The 23641-nt window shown below is 39.5% G+C and overlaps 1 protein-coding gene across 4 annotated transcripts in view; it reads right to left on the bottom strand.

The window, feature by feature from the left end:
- Positions 1-20101, bottom strand: part of PCDH15 (protocadherin related 15) — a 323439-nt gene extending 303338 nt beyond the window's left edge. For 3 of the 4 annotated variants that reach the window (XM_086752821.1, XM_086752820.1, XM_086752823.1), the window contains exon 1: positions 19981-20082. In XM_086752821.1, the coding sequence (XP_086608947.1) occupies positions 19981-20071 (91 nt within the window). In that variant the 5' untranslated portion in view covers positions 20072-20082. Of the gene's footprint in view, positions 1-19980 lie in introns of all 4 variants that reach the window. The other variant, XM_086752822.1, reaches the window with a different exon arrangement.
- Between the last annotated feature and the right edge of the window lie 3540 nt (positions 20102-23641).

The following is a 23641-nucleotide window of genomic DNA, read 5'->3' as shown; positions in this document are numbered from 1 at the left end:
GAAAGAGGGTTGAGGAAGTCAAAAGTATTTAAATTATTTTTCCCCCATTTCTTCCGCACTGTTAAGCACATAAAAGATTTGCGTAACAGTCTTAAGAGATACACAGCGAGGACCACTAAGTTCAGCACTCAAGCCTGAGTCACTTACTGTGGTCATTTTAGACAAGAAAGTAATGAGAAGTCATTAATAAAAAATAGATACATGATTTCACTGACTGGAAATTAAAGAGGTTTTGTGTGCGTGCCACACAAAAGCCACCCGATGGCAAAAAGCCAAAACACCTGCACAAATGGATTTACTGAAACGCTGCCAGAACAGCAAGCGCCAGGAGGGCAGGATCTAAATTGCTGTGGTGGCTGGGCAGGGTACAAGCTACTGAGAAAGCCTGTTTCACGAGAACTATGGGGTTCACAAAACAGAATATCAATGAAAACAGTGAAACCTCAAGCACACGGGTTTTATAGACTGAAATTCCCATCAAAGCTCTTGGGAGTTTGTGATGTGGAGGGAAAGTGGTAGCGTGTTCTCTGCTTTATTTAAATTGCAGATGCAAGAAATGAAAGAAATGAAATTCTAACAGCCTGTGGCACTGGCTGAGGTGAAAGCACCTCACATTTCAATCTGTCGGAAAAATGTATTTCTGTTTTCAGATGCACTTTATTCTCAGAAATGCCCCACCTGCTCATTAAGTAAAGTCTTTTGAAAGACCTTCTACTTACCTCCACCCCATTCAGCAGGGAACGCTCAACGGAATAACTCCATGAAACAGTCTCTCCAAACATCTCGATTTACAGAACAAGGTTCCTAATGAAGAGCTACACAGGACCATACATTTAAATGGAGTAACTAAGCAACCCAATTTAAAGGGAAAATGCCCTGCCTTGTTTCCTGTGGGACTGAGTTCAGAACGACAGCTGTGCAATTTCGATAAGCTTGGCATAACCTTTACATTAGCAGGCTTGTGCTACAATTGCTCTGTATTGAACATAGCATAAGGAGGGCTTTCACAGACTATTTTGAGCTCTTCCTGGCAAACATCTCTAATTGGAGAAACTGGGAAGGAACGACAGCGAACTTGAGTTCAATTCAAACGCATTCATGATACTGCTTAAACCTCCAGCGAATTTCTGTGCTTTGATTCAGACTGGCTCAGTTTTAAGCACCGCTCTAGTATTCATAGCTCAGAAAATTCAAAGGCTCAAGTAAAAGGTGATCTAAATGTTAAAGTCTGAATCTGGGGTTGGTTTTGTTTTTAATTGGACAAAAAGTGATGCTGATTGATAATCAAGCACAAAAATGACATAAACCAAAAAGCATTCTTGTAAGCTCTTGCTCCCACAGCCTCAGAAAACATGCTTTTATACAGAATATGCAACCTGAACTGCTGATTTCTTTTGCAGCTTTATTTCTCTGTTCTGCCAACTCCTTTTGTACAGATGTAATATCTGTCAAGGGTTTGGTATGTGACAATTGCCCTGCAAGTGCTATGGATTGCTATTTTACTTTTATAGCTTAGGAAAACGCAGCACCATTCGTCTTTCAGGCAATATTCTTTTAGACCGAAACAACTTCCCATTTTACAAGCAGATTTGGAGTTGCCAGTCTTTAAAATTGTACTTCTACCTGAAAATATTGTAAAACACATAAAAATATGATACTATGCCAAGTAGCATCTAAAATTGCTATTACCAAGAGTAATTTTTAAGACCACTAAAATGACTCAAGAATAGCTGCAATATCTCCAGAAGTGCTTAAACTTAAAAAATTTACTAAACCTGCTTTTAACCATCACTATGCACTGAGCATTAAAATCTCACGCTGTGTTCAATGTTTTTGAAATTGCATTCTCCCTATTACCTGTGTGATGCATTTAAGACAAAAATTTGATACAGGATGAAAAAGTATTTAAGGTTTAGAATTAAGCTGATTCCAGGTACTATAAGCAAATTTTGAAGTCACAGCAATTTTACCCACTGTACAAAAGCATACACTTAACTACCAGTACAAGGCACTCAGAAAAAACAGTTGGAGGTACTGTCATATTGTCGAAACTCCTCTACATGCAACTAAAAGGGGATTAGCATTTATTAACTGAAAAACAGGAGAGGAGACAGCTAAACTAATAATATTTAGCCTTCACCTGTTCCTAAAGGGTAAAATTGTGACTTTTAGACTTTAGGCTCAATATTAATGTTCATTGCTACTGAAATCCTATTCCATTTTCAGGTTTTTCATCTTCCCCTGCATAGCGGCTCCTATTTCAATTCAGGATTCTTTTTGTACACAACAGACAAGGAAAACATAAGGCTGTCTTCCACAGAACTGACTGAGATTAGCTGAGACAAAAGAAAGAAGCATTACAGTGAAGTTTAAATTCAGGAAAAAAAAAAAAAACAACAAAACTTAAACTTGCATTAAATTTTGCTATATATACACAGGAATATTTTCATTTTTAAAGCAGATGTAAAATTTTAGAATATTATATTACTGTATGTGAATATCACTGAACTGTATTCTTGAGACTACGGTTTGGCAACTTCCTTTAAAAAGCAGTGCTTTATAGACTAGGAAAAAAAGTTATATTGACATGAAACCTCAAACTCCCTTTGGATTTTTAACATTATAAATTTAACATTATGATCCATCCTCCTCTCACCCTAAATATCAGCAACATTCACGTGTTTCTAAGCAAGAAACAAGAGTCAAGTTTTCAGTCTGCCTCGGCTGGTAGAACAAGTTGTCGTTTAGCTCCTCTGAAGTCACCTCACACTGCGCACAAGCTGCTGTAAGTATGTAAACAGTTCAAGGAAATTCCGCTCCGTACCAGATGTCCCTAATCTACAGCAGGTAACCCACGCCCACCTCCACCAGAAACAAAGGCCACGCTAATTAACCTGCAAGCTCGAGGATTGTTTATGTTTCAGGTAATTAACTAGCAATTTTGTGAACATTTACATATTGTGCCTATAACTTTCTCATGACATCTCTAATGAAGTCAATGTTGATCAACATCTTCCTGTAATTTAATCAAGACATCAAGCAGCAGTGACAGAAGGTGAGGAACTTGCTTTGCTGAGCAGCAAGTACCTCCCTGCGCCCTTCACAGGAACGAAGGGAAGCAAGACAACTCCTTGCCCTGCAAAAGACCCTGCTCTTTCAGCTCCCTGAGTACTCACTGAAATATTAGATATTGCAAGTAGAAGAAAAACTGGAGAGACATGGGTTTGATGGACGGACCACTCGGTGGATAAGGAGTTGGCTAGATGGCTGCATTCAGACAGCGGTGGTCAACAGCTCAATGTCCATGTGGAGACCAGTGACAAGTGGTGTGTCCCAGGGATCGGTATTGGGTCCAGCCCTGTTCAACATCTTTGTCGGTGACACGGACAGTGGGATAGAGTGCACCCTCAGCAAGTTTGCTGATGACACCAAGTTGTGTGGTGCCGTCGACACGCTGGAAGGGAGGGATGCCATCCAGAGGGACCTTGACAGGCTGGAGAGGTGGGCCCGTGCCAACCTCATGAAGTTCAACCAGGCCAAGGGCAAGGTCCTGCACCTGGGTCATGGCAATCCCAGGCACAAATACAGGCTGGGCTGGGAATGGATTAAGAGCAGCCCTGAGGAGAAGGACTTGGGAGTGCTGGTGGATGAGAAGCTCAACATGAGTGGGCAATGCGCCCTTGCGGCCCAGAAGGCCAACCGCATCCTGGGCTGCATCAAGAGGAGCGTGGCCAGCAGGTCGAGGGAGGGGATTCTCCCCCTCTGCTCTGCTCTGGTGAGACCCCACCTGGAGCACTGCATCCAGTTCTGGAGCCCCCAACATCAGAAGGACACGGACCTGCTGGAGAGGGTCCAGAGGAGGCCATGCAGATGATCAGAGGGCTGGAGCAGCTCTGCTGTGAGGCCTGGCTGAGAGAGCCGGGGCTGTTCAGCCTGGAGAAGAGGAGGTGCTGGGGAGACCTGATAGCGGTCTTCCAGTACCTCAAGGGGGCTGCAGGAAAGGTAGGGAGAAACTCTTCAGCAGGGCCTGCTGTAATAAAATGAGGGGTAAACAGTTTAAAAACCGAGGGAGGTAGATTCAGATTAGTTATTAGGAAAAATATTTTTACACTGAGGGTGGTGGAGCACTGGCCCGGGCTGCCCAGAGAGATGGTGGAGGCCCCATCCCTGGAAACATTCCAGGCCAGGTTGGCCGGGGCTCTGAGCAACCTGATCTGGTTGGGGATGTCCCTGCTCCTTGCAGGGGGGTTGGACTGGGTGGGCTTGAAAGGTGCCCAAACTATTCTGTGATTCTAAGTCATGGTATCCAAATTAGCCATCAAAAAGGCCATAAAATGGGCCAAAATACTTTTTTTAAAGCATACTTGCAAGGAGACATGTAGTAGTAGAATATAGGAAATAGCACATGTTGAACTTACTACTTGCAATCAAGTTCCTGTGGCTTCATAAATTTAACTTATTTTGCACAGAGAATGTTGACACATATTCACACATGCTAAAACTAATCAGCCAAGGACCTGTGAAATGCTGTCCCCAGAGCCTGGGTGAAAAGGTGCAGAGCTGCAAGCAGAAAGTAGGCTCCAAAGACACACATAGAAGGCCCTTTACAGAAAAAAAAAAAAAAAAAGGTTAAACTATTTAAGATACTGTGCAACTCTTACCTACCACCTGAGTTACATTCATTTGCACATTCCTCATCCATGAAAAATGCAAAGTAATAAGACTTCACAGAAAGTGTCATCCTTTGAAGTATCTGTTTAATAAATTATGGTCCAATGGATTCAATAATTGAAGTCTGAGCTGCTTTCTGCCCATCATAGATCTAGCCTGTGTCTTAACAGCCTGAACCTGAGTTAATTATAAAAGCAATAAGAACTTGAATGTTGAAGAGCTACAAAGACTTATTTGTTTTGCTTCTGGTTAGATGCACACTTTTGATACCTATTTGGTTGAGAAAAAAAAAACAAGCAAACAAAAAAATCCAAACCCCATACTTAGTTTTATAATTAAAATTGTTCCCATCTACAACAATAATTATACCTGTTCTTATATGAACTGTAGTTTGCCTTCCTGGTCGCACAATTTATTACTTACATTTTCAGGGAAATCCACAAAACATCTCCCTGTTCAAAACACAATTCACCTGAAAAAAATGCAGGGCAGTGTAGAATACAAAGCTTATGTACAGAGTTAGTACTTTCTTCAATATTTCCTCTAAATTTATTTTAGAAAAAACATTTTTGTGAAAAGCATGAAGGAGTAACTTAGGTCTATTTTTTAAGCATTTATTTAATAAGGAAACTACAATCAGAGATGAAAAAACATATCTATGGCATCATTTGTTACTCCTGCCAGAATTCCCTTGTACATGTGTTTGGAAAGCTTGGGCACGGTTTAACTCAAAAATGGGGTGGTAAATGCAAAATACTTACAGCCTTTGTCTTTGAACCAATAAATTTAAGGTTGGAGGTATCTCCCCTGTAAAGCAACTACGTGAGGAAAGAAGCATGGGACAAGACAAAGGACTGTTTGACTCAGCACGCTTCAGCAGACGGTGGTTGCTAGCACCCCTCTGGAGAGGATTCCCAAAACGTGCCAAGCACCCCCAAAACACGGCGTTAAAGCCGAGAAAAGCAGCTGATGCTGATATGCAGGCTGCCCAAGCTCGAAACACTAGAAGAATTCTTCCAGAAACTTCTACACTTCAGACAGGATGGTGTGGCTTTTTAATAACACTAGTGTAAATGAAGTCAAAGCACAGTACATCTGCTGTCTGAAATCTCTGTCATCACAGAAGATGTAAATTGCAAGAGAACTGATACGTTTGAGCTACACAGGAAAAGACATTTCATATGCCTTGCAATATGAATCCAAACCCTCTAAATATTTACTTCTCGATTTTCACCTGCTTAGAGAACAGCTACGAAAAATAAACACCTTCTAGGACATACCAATTACCATCAAAATCTCTGCCTATCACTAATCTCTGGGCGAGCTGAACATACGGAAAAAAAGATCTTTTGCTAAACCAGACACAACGGTGGTACCTTTGTGCTTCCCAGGACACCAAAAAAATATCATAAAAACAGTTAGCAAATCTACTGGCTCCTGGTGCTAACAATGGGTTTTCTGTTGATTTAGCTATACGCAAGTTCAGCTTCCAAGTGCATATTCACAGAGGTTTTATACCAGCAAGGATGGGCAGCAAAGATGATACATTTTTTTCTTAAACCACGAAAGTATAATAGTAAGTGGGACCCACAGGCTACGCAGAGGCCATCAGCAGGAGGACAGAGGTGACGTTTCCAAGCCAGACTCAGCTTCACCTCCGCAGCTGGGAATAAAAGGATACAGGGGAGATTTCAAATTCTCCCTGTAGGCTTTCCAACTATGAGATAGCACTGAAAATAATCCTGCAGATAAGAGAGCAATTGCAGAGGTGTTTCTGTGGGTTTAACACGCATGCTTAGCATTCAGTAGTGCCGAAGCCTGTTCCCCTCCTAATCCCACTCAACCCTGTTGTCTGATGTTCTCTCACACACAGGCACTGATAAAGGAGCACACCTGACACAGAAGTGCTCTGATTTCACTCCATATCCAGGCTGATTACAATGGAGAGGTTGATTAATTTTGTATTAGCCAAATGCACAACTGAAAATAAACCCCAAGTCATTGGTTATACTGGAGGAACAAGTGGATAAGGCATTTTATTATCATACCTCTCACACTTAATTATACAAAGGTTCTACTCACAAGGACTGTGAAAAACCAGCTCAGCACAGCTATAAGACTTGTAAATTATTATTTTCTAGGTATGATTGTTTATGTTCTTTAAGTGTAATTTCTTGGTGTGCATATAAGACTGGTTCATTACGGGTTTATTTCTGAATAATGAAGAAAACAGTTGTTTATCTGAAGCCATTCACTCAGTTTATCTTTCTGTGTCAGTATATTCCTAACTATATTAATTGTCAGACAACAGCAGGTTCACCGATTATATGGAGCTGTGTGAAAACCATGTCTGTATATGTCTGGCTTTATCTGCAGAGTTTGTCTTCTGAGCAATTCAGAGACATTTCATGTGCAGTAGTCTCCATCAGGTTTCTGTAAGCATCCAGAGCTTGGCTAATGCCAACCAGAGACTCTCATCACTTGTTAATCACTACCTCCTTAGCAGCATTAAAAGATTCAGGCTTGAAGACAAAACAAGAGGACGGCTAAGCGCCCGGAGCTGTAAAACTGCTAGCCCGTGCCTCTATACCCACCGGTGTTATTAACTAAACAGATAAAATTGTAGATATGAGGAGCAATTGACTTGAGTAGCATCCCAGAGGCAAGCTTCTGTGTCTTCCTGATTAGCTTCATTCAATTATGTCTTCTTAATTGCTCATGTGCTAAAGCTCATTAAATGAAAAATAATATTGCTCTCCTGCAGGTTGTGCACTTGGGATTTGAATAATGGACACCACTGGTGTACCTTTGGGATACAGCCAGAGAGATTTCAAAGAGCAGTTACAGCCGATGAAAGCAAAGCAGACTGCTATTTTCTGCGGCTGTAGGATCCCCAGTCTCATCGTGAGCTCCAGGACTGTATTCCTCATTTTCTTCCAAACTACTGGTAAATTTTCACTTTAGAATCATTCAACATTTTTGCCCCAAGATAACCAAAATCTTAGAGTTGCGGTCAACAGAACAGCTCAATTTTATCATCAGAAAACAAAACAAATCTTTGGTATGTCTTCAGCTTCATAGTGTAAACTTGTAGTAACGCAGCCCAGAAAGATGAACTACCACGACTTCATAGACCTACACTTTAAGAATTTTTCCGTTCTCCTTGGTGAATTCAAGTTTGTCCTTCATTATCTGTTCATCCAGAAATTATCCCAGAGTATTTCTGAACAAAACCTCTCTAATATTCCCAAATCACATCGTACACACAGAAGCAGCATGATTTTTTTTCAGAAGATACTATGGCGTTACACAGACAAATAAAGAAAAGCCAGGTTTTTTGGTGGAGTGTTTTGTTTCGGTTGTTCTTTTTCCATAGAAAACATACAAGTAACTCCAAGTTGATGCTCCTAACCCTATCTCTATGAAATGAGAGCACCTTCATGTACTGTATCATTATGCTTAGCAGGAATTGCAGATGCCCCATTTAATTGAAATTGATTTCCCATCAGGACAAACATACTTGGTGAGTGTCTCATATCTTACAGAATGTGGCATTCTGGCAAAGAAGAAACTGTAAACAAAATCTCTATCAACAAAGACTGTTAAATAACATCTTTGACCAATTAATGTCTGCTACTGAAATAAATTCAAGCTGATCATAATGTGCTACAGTTATCTATGTTATAAAATATCAGATATATGCCATGTCCAGTTACAAACAATGTAGAATTGGGGTTTTTTTTCTTCCCTCTCCAAAAAAAAAAAAAAAAAAAAACAAATCCAAAACCAACTACTAAAGGATCAATGGAAGAGAGAGCTCACAAAAAGTATTTATGCATATGAAAAACTTGAACTTTTCTCCTTATTTACAAAACAGTACTCGCCAAATGAGGTGGTATTTACAATACTTAAAAAAAAAAAAGTTTTTTTTTTCCCACTTCAGCACCTCCTGTACTGTAGCCAAGCAGGAAAAAGGGTTCAAATAATCCTTAAAGTGCTCCTTAAAAGGAAAGCATCACAAATCTCTAGGGCCTCTTGCCAGAAAATTCCCTATCTGCATTGATAAATACTTCTTCTGTTTTATATTTAGCATGAAATGCTTCATTAAAAACTTCAAATTGTTAGAACAGAATAAAGAACAGTGCCCAGATTTTTTCAGTTAATTTTGCAATAAGAAGCAGTAAAGAAAAACTTTGAAGGAAAAAAAGAAAAAAAAAAAAAAGCACTGAAGAAAGGGAAATAGCTGAAGTTTCTGATTGTATATCTGAAACTTTGCATACTAAACAAAACTATCTATACCAATGGCTCAGAAAGCCCTGTAGCATCTCCTACTGAAGAACAAGTTCAGCAGGACTTCTTGAAACTGAAGTTTTGAGAAAATCATGACACTATCTTGAAAACACAGGTTTTCCTCTTTACACGTCTAAAAACCTCCAAGTAAAACACCAGATACCATGGAATTACAGGTAGTAAGTGTGGTCCAAATCATGTTCTAAATTCTAGGAGCTATCCTAAAAAACATCAGCTACAGGGAACTACTCTCCCACCTTCTGAGAAGTGGGACTCGCGTCATTTTAGAGGGGATTCTCTGCACTGACTACTGAGTCCTGACAACACAGGGCATGAACCACCCTCACAGCACACAACCGTTTAACTCAAATCTTTCAAAAGTCAGTTATCTACTTGCAACAACAATAACAAAAAGCCCAGCTAGTTCTCAAGAAACATCACAGCCTGCATTGGCCAACTAGTCACAAAGAAAACAACAAAACCACCACCTCCAGCAATGTCAACGCAACATCAGGCAACACCACCTTGGTTTAAGTTTGGACCATCCAGAGGTTCGGATGAAACTTTTAGTGAGGGAGGCCCCTCGCTGCTTACAACTGTGCGCTCCTCTTTAGGACCCAACAAATAATTCTGTTTAAACCACCTTGGTCAGAAATAAGCTGTGAAATCAATCTCATGCAAGACTCGCACGGCAGGTCAAGTAATTAACTCCTGTCCCATTATATATCCTCAAAGTCAGGGAATCACTTGGCAGTTACAAAATTATATGTAGCTGCTCAAACCAATGATGTGCCACAACAAGGTGATACTACTAACAGAATTGACTGTCAATATGATTGAGTAAATCCAAACAGCTCATTCTAGTAAATAAAGAGTAAAAATAATTATATTGGCAATAACTTGTTTGTCTCAGACAGTTCCACAGAGCAGGATGTGACCTATTTTAAGGGACAAATAAATTTTAATGTAAATTTTAAAGTATTTAAGGTTGCATCAATATTGCAGGCAAAATAATCAGTAACTTAAAAATCAGTGACTAAAACTATGATACTACAGTACAGGATCAAGCAAGGCAAGCAATCTAAGTAAACTACTGCTCTGCAGGAGTATGTTCAAAAATGCCTAACAGTTTGCAATACCTTGAATAAAAAACCCTTTTAAATGTTTCTAAAATGACAACTGATTATGTTTATCACTACTGAATTCAAGAAAGAAAACTGAAATGGCACTGTAGGTAAACACACTCAAAATCATATCACAACACCCATCCTTCTGTGAAAACCAGCTTTCTGGAATAATTTGGACTAGATTTGTTCAGTCTTAAATTGCAGAGAAATCACATTTATCTATAAATCCAATTTGAGAACGCAAGTTCTCTCCCTTGCTTCCTTTTTTATCTCCTCAGCCCTTCAATCTGCAATCAGGCTTAACTAGGCGCATCACAATAATTTGACATTATTTAAATATTATTTCTTCTCATTGCAGCCTACAAATATAAACTGTTCATCTCTGCACCAATTTAAGGCTTGCCATGCCTCAATTCACTGTCTAATAAATACTGCAGTGAAGGACAGATTTTTTTCTTATTTTTGTTTTAAACCTAACTCAATAGGACCCTCAGATTTTTTTTTTTTAATCCATCTATTGGTTTCTTCTGTTTACTTAAAAGTTTTCCTTTCACCATCTACAAAAGAATTCTTATCATTCAACAGAGATTCCTTGAAAGAGATGAGAGAGAGGGCATTCACCTGCGAGGAAACGCAGTGATCGAGTCTGTGCATAAGGGCAAAAGTAAAAAATCTTTCAGAGCCCATTCTGTTTGCCCTATACAGCTCACATTAAATATTAACATCACAGTCTTAGCTGTTGCAAAAGTGAAAGGCATTTATTGACCCAACACTAAAGGGCAGAGTAAGAGATTGCAGTTAGTTCAAAAACTACACCAGCATTTGTGGAAAACAGGGGGAGAGTGTTTGGTTTGGGGTTTTTTTTGGTGGTTGTTTTTGGGTTTAGGTTCAAAACCTCAAACATCTCCTCACCACAGGCCACTCCCTATAATTCCCTAGCAGTTGACTGAGTTTACATGAGCTTTAGTCAAGAAAAACAGTCTCTATTTAACGAGAGACAACAGCTGAACAGTAATGATCCCCTAATCTGAAAATGATTACTGTAAAATGAATGCGTTACAGTGAGCTGGCAGAGCTCATCCTTTACAGTCACTGCCCAAACAGCTGACTGCTCCCACCATGCACACTGCCGCAGAGACACTGTTGTCTGGAGCACCAACTCACACCCTGCAGAAGCCGAGGCCTGGAAATGCTGAAAAACCCAGATCCTTATTTAAAGCCTTCCTAAGTAGGAGTCCATACTCACCAAGTAATCAACAAAAAGTCCAGATCTCCTCTGGAAAAACACTTCACACTATTTTTTTTCAGAACAACTTGGTTACAGTACTACTGATCTTTTGCTATACTAATTACTTAAAACTTCATATTTAATTGCTACTGTAGCTGGAGATGTCCCACTGCTCAATAGCCTACTGATCAATCACCTCTCTGCCACATAAAACAGAAAACTTATGCTTGTTATTGATGCAGTGAAGAATGCCACTCCTGATATATAAATTAAGTGAACTAAAGCAAAACTGGGCATTTGAAGCGATTCAAAACCAAATCTCTAATTCCTAATGCACAGAACCTGTGCTCTAAAGGACACAGCTATGAGTCAGTTCTTGTAGTGCGAAAATCAAATCATAACAAAATCAAGTTTTGATCAAGTTGAAGTTCCCCTGCCTTGTTTTAAACAGATATTTCTCATCAAAAATGGATTAAATTGAAGCACAGCAGCAAGAGGGAGGTAGTTTCTATCACAGTTTATTTGTCAACATATGACAGTCTCATATATGCATTCAGAAAATAATTCTTACTGCTGGACTGGGCGAGATGAGGAAAAATTAGATGAGAGTTTGGAAGGTAACATGACAGGGCAGAGACAATGATGCATAGGAGCAGAAGAAATACGCAGCTTTCCAAGCTAGCAACAAAGTTCAGTGGCAGAACAGGAACCCCAGATATGCACAAAAATGAGTATTTACAGAAGACTAAGCACTGAAATAGTATCAGCAGCAGAACTTACAGCCAGCAGGAAAAAGGGAAAGTCTGAAGACAGAGGAAGAAGCAAATGGGTGTTTCTCCCCACTCCCTGGCTTTAAAAGGGCGCATTCATGAATTCTAGAAACTTATATTTCTGCTCAGAAATTACCTCTGTGTGTCAATTCACACCTCATCCCATTCCTCATGTGTCTGATGAAGTCTACCGCAGGGAACACTGCAACTTAACAGCTCAGACTCCTGTCGCCAGACCTATTCCTTCATCTTGAGAACACTTTAAGAAATTATTAGTTTGACAATGAGCTTCAGTTAAAAAAAAAAAAAAAAAAAAAAATACTTGTGCTGTAAATAGTGTATTTCTAAGCCATCGTTTAGGTACATAACCCAACTAATCGTGTAGTGGAAAACTTACTGGAACCTGTCCATGTTTGCAGCCTACCTATTACCAACCTCAACCCTGCATAGCTCAAAGCTTCTGTGCTGATCCAAGTAGTCTGCTGAAGTCATACTTCTTACTGCAAAAGGTATTACCGGCCTCCCATGTCCATGGGATGCACCCAGGAATTCTCAGTTCCAAAACCTCTGCTACATATACAATATATGAATAAAAAAAAAAAAAAAGGCAGCAAAATATTTCCATTAAAAACTGAGTACGGAGTAAGAACAGCAGACCACAAGCAGGAATAATCTCACACTAAGGGACGGAGGTAGATTTTAAATGCTGCCAATTTGTAAGATATGTCTGTTCTTCTTTTCAAAGTCAGACTGGCCTAGTTATTGCTCTCCAAAAACAATGTTGAAGTCTGATTTCCTACAAAGTAATTTCAATAAATAGCCTAGTTAAAATATTCACCTTTGTTCATATTAAGAGCCTCCTAGTAAAGAACTATGGTCATCAGTATAAGCTGTCTTGCTACTAGATCTAGCAGCCTACTGATCCACAAATGTGTTTATTCCAGAAAACCAGAATAAAATGAAACAAGCAGGTTCTGCTGATCCAGCTGGAGGTGTCACAGCAATTCAGCAGGTAACCGAGAGACAGATTTACTGGATTAGCACAGATGGAGTTTATCTTGTGGGGAACAATGTCAGAACACACAGAACTACACAAAAAATACAAAACCAAGGATTGTTTGGAACTGTATTTTGAATAATTAAACTGGCAGTGTCCCATCTCCAGCAAATAGATTCTGTTTAGATTGAAATTAAGAACATGATTGTGTGCAGGAGCACCTTGGCAGTTAATTCAAGTCCAGAGGGAAAGATGTCAGTAGAGTTAAACCAAGCTCTGCACAGGAAAGGTTGTTGCCTTCAATGTCTTTGTGCCACTTCAGACAAAGACGCAAAATGCACATGTGTAGGCACACTTTACGTTAATGCATCCATGCTTGCAATCAGATTCAGAATCTTCATGACTGAAGAGCTTTACTGCAGAATAAACACACAAAGCAGCTACAGCTTAATCCTCAGTACCCAGCAATACACATGAATCCTACCTCATTCCCACAAAACAGAGGGAAATCTACCATGTGTGAGGAAGCACTGTCCTATTCTCCCATGTCAGTGCACCACCTCTCTTGGCTAAAAGGAATTAGTTTCAATGGCAGTGGTCAATTTGTTTGTGAAATCTGGATGCGAGATGGAGATAAAAGGCCTTCCCCTTCCCAGACACGAACCTCACCTTAGAAAAGGCACCAGTCCCTTGGAGGACGGACAAAGTGCCAGCTCCACGTTCACTGCTTTCCCACACCAAGTGACAGCTCAGGCTGGTCAAGTCCTAAGTGACTCAAAGAACACTGCTGCTTGCTACCACATAATCCAGGCAATGCCACATACACTACCTCGAGTGCTGCAGAATAAGACCGAGCAGAAAGAACTTGGTAGGCTAGTGCCCAGAAGAGGCTCGTTCCTAGCTAGATCCCAATGTCTGGTTGTTCCAAGGACGTTGAGAACTGGGATTTGTTGCTTTTCAACATCCATCCCAGCATCACCACAGGCAGCACACAGGGTACTGGGTCACTTCTGCCAGGAGACTGTGGGCTGAAATTTGCACATTAACTAAGATGAACCTGGTTTCTTATGTCCATATTTCATTAATTTAACTCGCCTCTTGCCAAAGGGAAATTCATCTTCTGCAGACTCAAAGCATTGCTGGTGGCACTTCAAGACATCCCATCAGTTACACTTTGAAGAACTAAACCCTTCAGATGAACTGACGGCTGAACTACAATTCAAAGACATCAAGGACAGCTCTCTTCCTTTTAGGATCACCGCAGAGCCAAGGGCCAGAGCTCCCAACTAAAAGCGGCAAGTTTCCGTAAAACAAACAAATTACTTCTGTTCTGGAGAACAGAGGCTTTCCCAGGCAGCCCTTAAGCAAGCACCTGTTAGCATGTCTCCTCTTCCACTGGATACATACAGTATACGGCTCAGAAAATGACAGATGAGCTAAAGGTATTCAAATATGCGTTTTCCTGAGTTAATTTACTGCCCAACACTAATCTATCAAGACCTGAAACTATTTTATTCTTAAAGTGATTTGTAAGGCCCTTTTAGTTTTTCAGTTTTTGTCGTGTAAGACTATTAAGCTGAATATAAGACAGTAAATAACAGAGGGGGTCCCATGCAGCAGAAACATAGCTGAAGGACCTTATGCCCGAACAATCCTGGTGGCACAAGTGAATTGCACAGTTACATTTTGCACAGGAAAACCCGTATCTAAAAAGCAATCTCCCACTCAATGTAAATTCAAAAACAATTTGAATGTCTATTCCTTACATCTCTATTTAAAAAAGAAAAATTGCTTAACCCTTACGAAGCAAAATACGTACGTGGATAAGTAAACCTTCTGATCAGCCTCAACTTCATTTTATTTCAGATGCCAGCACTAACTACAGACGGACTTAACCTCAATTAGTTCAACACCTTCTAAGTGTTGAAGTTGGCAAGAGATGCGTTTACTCCTGCCTGGCCCACATGCCTTGCAAAGTCCAAGTTTCAGTTTAGGAATCCAGTGAGGATAAGTTTTTACATTATGCCTGATCTGGAAGCTGCTATTGACCCTTCCAGACTTGTTATCACCCTCCCCTGCTGCAGATCTAGCAGTTGTGCAGCAGTAGGGGGAGTCAGTTCAGTTTATTGAGCCAATGGAAAACAAACCCATTGAACTCAATCAACCAGAAAGAGGTTAGGTTTGGTTTCCCCTCCTCCATCTACACGGTAAGTTAGACTGCAATGAAAAAGTGAACATGTATTCCCCTCAAGCTTCCAAAGTATGAAATCTTTGCCCTGCAGAGGCAGAAAGCCCTACACTCTGAGGAAAAAAAAAAAAAAAAAAAAAAATCATACTAGTATAGCTTAGAATTAAACAAAATCCACTGAGCAGTCAGTGAGTTATGTATCAGCACAGCACAGATGTTAATGGCACATCTCCTCCTCAAACAGCTAGAGTAGTCAAAAGTCAACGTCAGGTTAAAAGCAGCCCAAACAAACTACTGTCTTCAAAAATCCTTCAAAGGTGCCATTATATTAAACAGATCACCACAATTCACAATACCATTACACACTTCTGAAAATCCTAGTAACAGAACCATTGGTACTTTTTTTTTTTGAGGATCTTCAAGTTTGCATTTGGTTGTCTTTTGTTTTTAAACAGTAATCAGAATTATTTTTGCCTTTCTTTCATCTTTTAAGAGTAAAGAGTAAATTACTAGTACCTCCAAGTTCGCAGTGATATCTTTCATGATGGGTATTTACTAAGTTGAAATCTTGAAGAATATTAAATCTGTTAATTGGTAAATGACCATTTTTTGCTGGGTCAGTTTGGTGTGGCATGAAAGTGCATGCAGACAGCTTTTAAATTCAGCAGCCTTCTCTACTGACCAAAGGACTGCTGCTGAAGTGTTTCCTCTAGTCACACACGTTGGATTAAAGAGGAAAAAAAGGAACTGGATTCTTAGTTTCCACCTTCCTTCTTCAGTGATTCTTTTAGCTTGAGAGCTCGCCTCTAAATTTAAGAGTAGCACTGAAAAAATAAGAGAGATTGTAGCTGACCTAATTTCACATATTGCAAGGCTAAACCTGTCATTTCAACTTTGACTTAGGCTAAAATATTAGGAAGAAAAAAATATTTGCAGTCTTTCACTTGCTTGGAAACTAGGGGCTCTCTCTGCTCATGAACTAATGACAGCAGAAATTGTAAAACGAGATTTCTTTCTTAAGGGAAAATAAATAATTAAATAAATAGAAATCAAACAAAACACCAAACCAAAAATCCACCAAAAAACAACAGCAACAAAAAAATTCCAGCCACCAAAAAACTACATTACCTATCCACCCACTGTCTTAGGTTTATATTTTGGTACACTAGTTGGAGGTGTCTCTGCTCCTTGCAGGGGGGTTGGACTAGGTGACCTTCAAAGGTCCCTTCCAACCCTAACCATTCTATGACTGAGAAAAAAAATGATAGGAATAAATAATTGTCAGAAAACATTGAATGGGTTCAACAACAGTAGATTTGAGACCAAGGTGGTAACTAACAAAAGAATTGTGGTTTTAATATTTTTGTGGTGGGGGGTTGTTAACACAAAGCGACTACAGTAGACGTCAAGTATTTGCATTTCATCAACAGATTTTACATGTTCCCCACAGGAAATGATTAAGCTGGAAAGGCTGGATTAGTATTAAAATTGTAAGTATCATTTGAAGAGAGCTGGCTAAACTGAGATGACAAGTAGACTTAGCTCAGATGAGTACTTTGTCCTGAAAGGTGATGGAGTTCTCTACAAATGAGTAGTAACATATGACTGACATTTCAGCTCACTGGAAACTTAGAACACGACATTCAGGACAAATTTACTAGTGGCACAACAGAAACAAAACTTGAGCACACATTTGACATTGCTTTGCATATAACTTAGACACCACTGACAAAAAAAAAAATTGCTACAAAAATAAATAGCCCTTAAGGCCTGCACTTATCAGTTGCAGAGATGACAGAAAAAGAGCTGTATCAGGTTACAGCACAACCATCGGGCACCAGTGCACCACTTCACTGAGTGAAACAACTCCTCTAGCGACAGCAAAGCACAGCTGGCATTGTAAAGAACTGCCAGGCTGTCACCTGGACACAAAATACAAATGCCAGTAACGACATTCAAGAGCGGAATTTAGGCAAAAGTGGGACGTAGCAGGACTGGCGGGATCACAAGGGGGAAGGAGCATCTACCAGGCCAGGGCAGCCTACAGAAACACATTTGTTTAGTTTAGCAAGCAAAAGCCAAAAGGGGAAATTATTACTCTCCAAATGTTCCTTTGGCTGGAGAGCAGAAACATCAGTGATTGAAACGCATTACCTGAACTGAAAGATTACACAGCCACTATCAGCTAGCCATGAATAAATTGTCTCATTTCTACGAGACAATGGCATCGAGCCAAATGAACTAATGAGATTCTGGGGACGCTTTCTAATAAATATAGGAAGAAAGCAGCCTAACTATTTCCAAGGCAGTCCTTGATAAAGTTTTTAAGGCTACTTTGTAAGAGCATTAATTGCTGTGGCTGGAGAAGATTTGATGACCCAGGAGGTCAAGCAAAAATATCTGAAATAGAGAAAGTACGAGCTAATGGAGGAAAATGCAGTGAGAGAGGCATGCAACTAAATATGCAGAGCTACAACCACAAAAACAGATCATCTGCATGCTAGATGCAAAGAACTAGGTTATAATTTGTCATAATTGATTTTTCCTGTTTGTATTCATGATCATTCTGCTGTTAAAGTAACTACTGTTTTTAAATTGCAATTGCTAAAAGAGTGCAACTTTTATACGCTATATGTTAGATTACAAATTTTGTTATTGCAAATTAGAACAACTCTACAACTCCCAGGCGTGCCAAAGTACTGCTCTGCAATGAGGTAAGACAGTTTCCTATTTAGCTGCAAAAAACATACCTCAAGGTAACTGTTTTTATAAGCATTGCCTCATTAGTTGGGTGGCGTTTGTTGAGTAACCAATACCCCACTGTCTTAAATTAATTTCCATACATTTTTTTCTCTATTATAGTATTATATAATTCATACAAAGTACCTTGAAGATATCAGAAGTACTTTTAGCTAAAAGGTACAGGGAGGAGGAATTGGTTAATTCTGGAGTTTGTATTGGGGTGCCGCATGTTCCTCAAGTAACAGTATTTCTGAACTTCCCCCCTCCCAGTAAAGGAAGTTGCTACACATTTTCTGTCACACTATCACCAATGAACAATAGCTTTATATGTAACTGTAGACAACTCTCTCTCCTTTCCTCTACATCATCTGTAAGAAAAAAGCACAATCTGCATGCTTTCTGGGGAATCTGTGCCATGTGTTTTGCACACTTCAGCACCATTCAAGCGTAACTAGAAATCAGTATTCAACCCAAATTCACAATATTATTTTGATCAAAGATGTCATTCGGATTAACGTTATGATGATGCCCGTGTGAGTACAGCAATACTTGTTACTGTGATCTTGCTTGTATATTTTCAGCCTGCCATGAATGCTCTTTTTTCAGGACCCCAGGATGGATACAGCCCAGTGCAGTCCTGTCATCCTGCTTCTCTCCCCTCCCTTAAACTTATTCCCACTGCTCTCCAGTATCCACTTCTTTCCATGCTGCTGAACGTGCGAGGGGACGTCCCACTGCCATGCAGCCTCTCCTCCCTCAAATCTAGCATTTTGCTGCTCAAAGAACACTTGACAACCATCACCACGTCCAACATTTCAGAAGATAACAGCCCCACTCCTCCGCTTTAATAAATGATTAAAAAGCAAGCTAATTGCATCCAAGCATAGATCAAGTATCTGAAATATGAGAAGCTTGTACACTTCAGTGTCAAGAATGACAACTGTAATGACAGTGTATAAAAAAGGATAAAATAAAATTAGCTGTCTTGTATATTATGGACATCAAATACAACATAGGGCTGGGCTGGAGGACAGAAGGCAACAAAAGGACATTTGGAGAACAATTAATAGAGCAAGAAAAATATACTTTCTACTTGATACCGAGAAAACTAAGCAAAATTCAACTAGGATTGACTACTTCTCAGGAAAGCAAAACTACTGTAATTCATAACTGCCAAAACAGAGTCTGCTAAGAGGGCATCCAGCTGCAAGAATAAGTCATAAATACATACTATTACAGCTTCCCTACATGGAAGGTGTAAGTGCCCCTTATAATGAGCAACTTCATTGCAGACATTCTGAAACCATACTCAGTTTTTACTTATTCCCCTCATTATTTCAAAAAAGTCTGCCAAACTCAGCTCTTCAACTTTTTTTAATTGTTCAAAAGAATAAACCATTATCAGTTATCTAGGTCTGTGCTTTTTTATTACTATAAATAATTGGCAGAACACATTTCTGGTATAAATTAAATTCAACAAAGATGCTGTAAGGATGAACATAAGCTACTGGGACCAAATTTCAGTATTTCTGAACTACTGTTTCTCTAGAGGACCCTTACTGTGGATCTTTTGTCAAGTTTTTGGTCAGATATGTATACAGCCCATTAATAATTCTCTCTCAAACTCCCGTTCCGAGTGCTTTAACTGTTGATTTACAAATAAAGTGAGGTAAAGTATTAGTTCAATGAATGAGAGGAAGCCAATTTTAATGCTAGACTCCAATACTGAATAATCATAACCTAAGATTTTATCTTGCCTGCTAAATCAATAGCTTTGTAAAATATAATCATTGACAGACGCTTAAAATGATGACGCATACCCAGATCGTTCTTTATTGTACCCTCTCTTTCCTCTGAAGTATCAAACTACTTTTTCAGGTCATAATTTCAGAAGAGGGGAATTAAATTGAAATTATAGAATCATCCCACCCCTCCTACAGCTATACCCTCATGACAAAACACCTTACCTTCATCATTCTGGGCCAAACAATCTGCTAGGATAACAGCAACTCCAATCCCTACAGCTAACCACTTCCAGAGACAAAACCGCTGTAACATCTTTCGTCAAACTTCACTCCAGGCAGATCTGAAAAAGAAAGATGTGATACGTGCATTAGTCAACCGACCTACACAAAGGTGAGTGACAACCAACTATTTCACTACTAACCATGTGTCTGTCACTACATAGGACACATAGTCTATCAGAGTGCAACACTGTTTCTGTTAAAACAAGCAAGGTTAATCTCATTAGCATCAATACATACATACACACTTGTTAACTGGATAATCACGTATGTACAAGCCCCCAGGTAAAGAAAATTCAAGTTTCTTGCTTAAAATGGGGTGTAATTTCCATACAGTGAAGTACTTATGTTATCCTTCCTGCTTCAGCTTTAAAGCACTTTGGAGAAATGACTGCATTGGAGAAATTCCACTTATTTAAACCAGTGTTCAACCGCAAAAAGTCAGCAAGGACCCAGTATTCAAAGACATCGCCCAGCAGAACCTCTTCAAGGAAAAACATGAGCGAACCCTGTAGATGGCCCTCTTTAATGACACAGACTGTTGGCTCATGCCCAGCAAAGGAGGAAAAACAAACACCCCCCCCAACACCACCCCCACCCCCCCCACCCCCCCCCCCCAAAAAAATAAAGACAATAAACTAGCCAAGACAAGTCTGGATGAACTCCAGAGCATTTTTAGAGTGAATAATGTTAAAGTTATCTAAAGCTCTGTTTTATTGCTCCAATAAAGAAAATTAGCATATTTCTGTAGCCCAGAACTGAATTATTTAAAAATATTCCTTCACATTTAAAAACATTGTGACAAATACAATGAACTTCCTAGCAACAGAAGCACTAAACGGAGACTTGCAGCAATATAAAAACAAGCTATTGTATAAAAAGGCTTTAAGTGCTGTCAATTTTCCCAAGCAAAGCACTTGACTCAGATTTCATTGCCACTTCGTGCTTATAACTTTCTGTCGTGGTTACGAAACTGCTGTATTTCATTCCAAGTCAAACAGACAGACAATTACCCCCCACTTAACAGCCTCAGCACTAACACCATCTGATCCTCTGTCAGCAAGACACTATTGAAAATGTGCTATCATTTTCCTTCCACAAACTGAGCTTATAGAAAACACAAATGTACAGACAGCATCTAATTCACACATTTATAAAAGAAAACAAAACAAAACCCATTTAGGGTATAAACACATCCTTTCAGGTCTCAAGAGTTAACAGTCAAAAAGAAGCAAGGTTTCCACTAATAGAAATACGTGATAGTTTCACTAAGTAGTGGATAAGTCAAGAATTTCTCAAAGATCTTGACTTACTCCAAATCATATCACTTTGCAAAACATGTTGGTTAATATGAAGGAAATAGTGCTGTGATATAAACTGTTCCCTTCAAAAGAAAACAACCTCTTAATGTACATTTGTGGGTTTTGGAGGAAAAACTATTTTTTTTTTCAAATATATAAGGAAAGCAAGCAGTGAAATTTAATACATCATGTTCAGTGGCACGTATTTATTTTAACATTTAAAGTTCCTAGGTGGCTGACACTGTGTATATTTAGCATGCTTCCCAGGGCAACTCTCAGAGGAGGGATCTATGAGGCTCCCCTAAACAGCAAGCAGAGCTAGAGCTCCCTTTTTCTTTTCAAAGACACAGATCACAGTTGACTTGTTGCCTTCCAGTGGATTTTAATACCAACAATCACTATTGTAAAAAACACTGCAAAAATAAAGAGGAGCAGCCAAACTGTTTCAAATCCTACATCATACACACAGCTCCCCTTCTCATCAGGGGGTTAAAGATGAAGAGAGGCTTTTCCAAGCTCCATCTCCATTCACCCCCGCCCCCCCCGCTCAGCAGTAGGTCACTGCAGGCAGACAGTTGCAATAGGCAGCAATTTCAGGAAGAACTTTAGTACTGCACATCAAACAAGGAGGCAGCCTGTCTCCAATTGAAGCAGCAGCACAGATCTCATGGGACTGTCCATTTTCATTTCAGCTAGACCAACACCAGTCTTGACAAAACAGTCCAAGGTTACAGGAATTAATGAATTCAAGCCATGCAACAGTATCTATGAGCTATACAAGAGCATCCACTTTCTTCCTCTCCTCTTTCACTGGCACTTCTACTACAGTTTCAGCCCCTGACTGAAGCAGAGCCAGCTCAAAGGAGAATTTCAGACCCTTCCTAAAGGGTCTATTATTCCTACACATGTGAGGAGACCAGAATTGTTAGCGAAGATCCCACTATCCATAAGAAAAACCATTTAAAAGCTTGCTACGCCGGCAGGAAAAGGAAGCTTCAAGCTCATCAAGTACGTTACCAATAACAAGTGTGTTACCTGTAAATACAAAGAACAGCTAGTTGGTTTTTTTTGGTTTTTGGGGGGTGGGAGAGAAAAGGAAAAAAAAATAAAAGCCCTCCCTTTAGGAATCCACTCAGGAAGTCTGCCAGTGTTCCTTAAAAGTGTTTTTCTCCTTCCTTCTACAATAGCAAAATGCTCATTTCATTGCTGTCACCTAAATTGCCACTTAACCAATTCAGAAAGTCATTCTGGATTTTGCAACAGCACCTTCAAAGAACAGAAATTACTTCCACCATAACTTATTCTAGTTGACTATTGTTAAAATGAAGGCTGAGTGTCTCCACATTTCTCAAAAGAATTCAAATGACTCCCAATGTCATTGTTAGACTTCCTTGGAACTTCTGAGGATGTGAACTTCTCAATATTTCACTATTTTTTCCTCCCATAATAAGAGAAGATCCTGGAAGAACTGGGCTCTGTCACTTTTTCAGCTTAAGCAGACAGTGTTATTACATTAGACAGTACTTGCTGTCAAGTGTTTCCAACCTTCTACACCTCAAAAAACAGAAGGAAGTGGTTCAGGAGACCACTTCAGTTTCTTCAGATCAGTCTAAGAAAAATCACGTCCATATGCAGATGAAACACGTCATAAGACCTAGAAAGAAACACACATACACACTTCAGAGGCCCTTGATATTTCACTTTTAAACCTTGGGGGGGGGGGGGGGGGGGGGGGGGTTGGGTGGAATTCCAGATCTCCAATCACGATGTTCTATTTTAGAAAGTTATTCAGAGCTCAGCTGACATCCTTGAGTTGAGTCTCCTCTGGAGAGATTTCAGGACAGAATCTTGGCAGATTTATTTTTGATTTTGATGAAATGTCAAGTAAACCACAAGGATGATAACACTGCTGCTCTAAGAATAGGCATCTCTATATGCAACTATAATACAACAGAATAAAAATTAGTCCCCTTTTTTCCTTCAATTTGTACCAGAAAAAAATGGTATGAAGCGTAGAAAAAAAAAAAAGAATACTCTTAAGTTCAACAGATTCCAGTAACTCTGAAATAGCTCACAAACCACAAGTTACTACAAAGTCCTCAAAGGTAAAATCTCTAAGAAATACTGCGTTGAACTCTAGATGCACAGTCTGACAGGGAAAAGGACAATTATGAATTGATGACAGAAGGAAGATCTGTAAAGTAAGAACATACAATATGTCTATGAGACTCAGTATTTTCCCGGAAGAAGCAGAATTTTAAAGTTTAATGTTACCACGGGCAACAAGAAGTTATAAATTCAAG

This window comes from Chlamydotis macqueenii, chromosome 7, assembly GCF_036417535.1.
Source record: "Chlamydotis macqueenii isolate bChlMac1 chromosome 7, bChlMac1.mat, whole genome shotgun sequence".
NCBI lineage: Eukaryota > Metazoa > Chordata > Aves > Otidiformes > Otididae > Chlamydotis > Chlamydotis macqueenii.
This window is presented reverse-complemented; position numbering and strand designations above follow the sequence as displayed.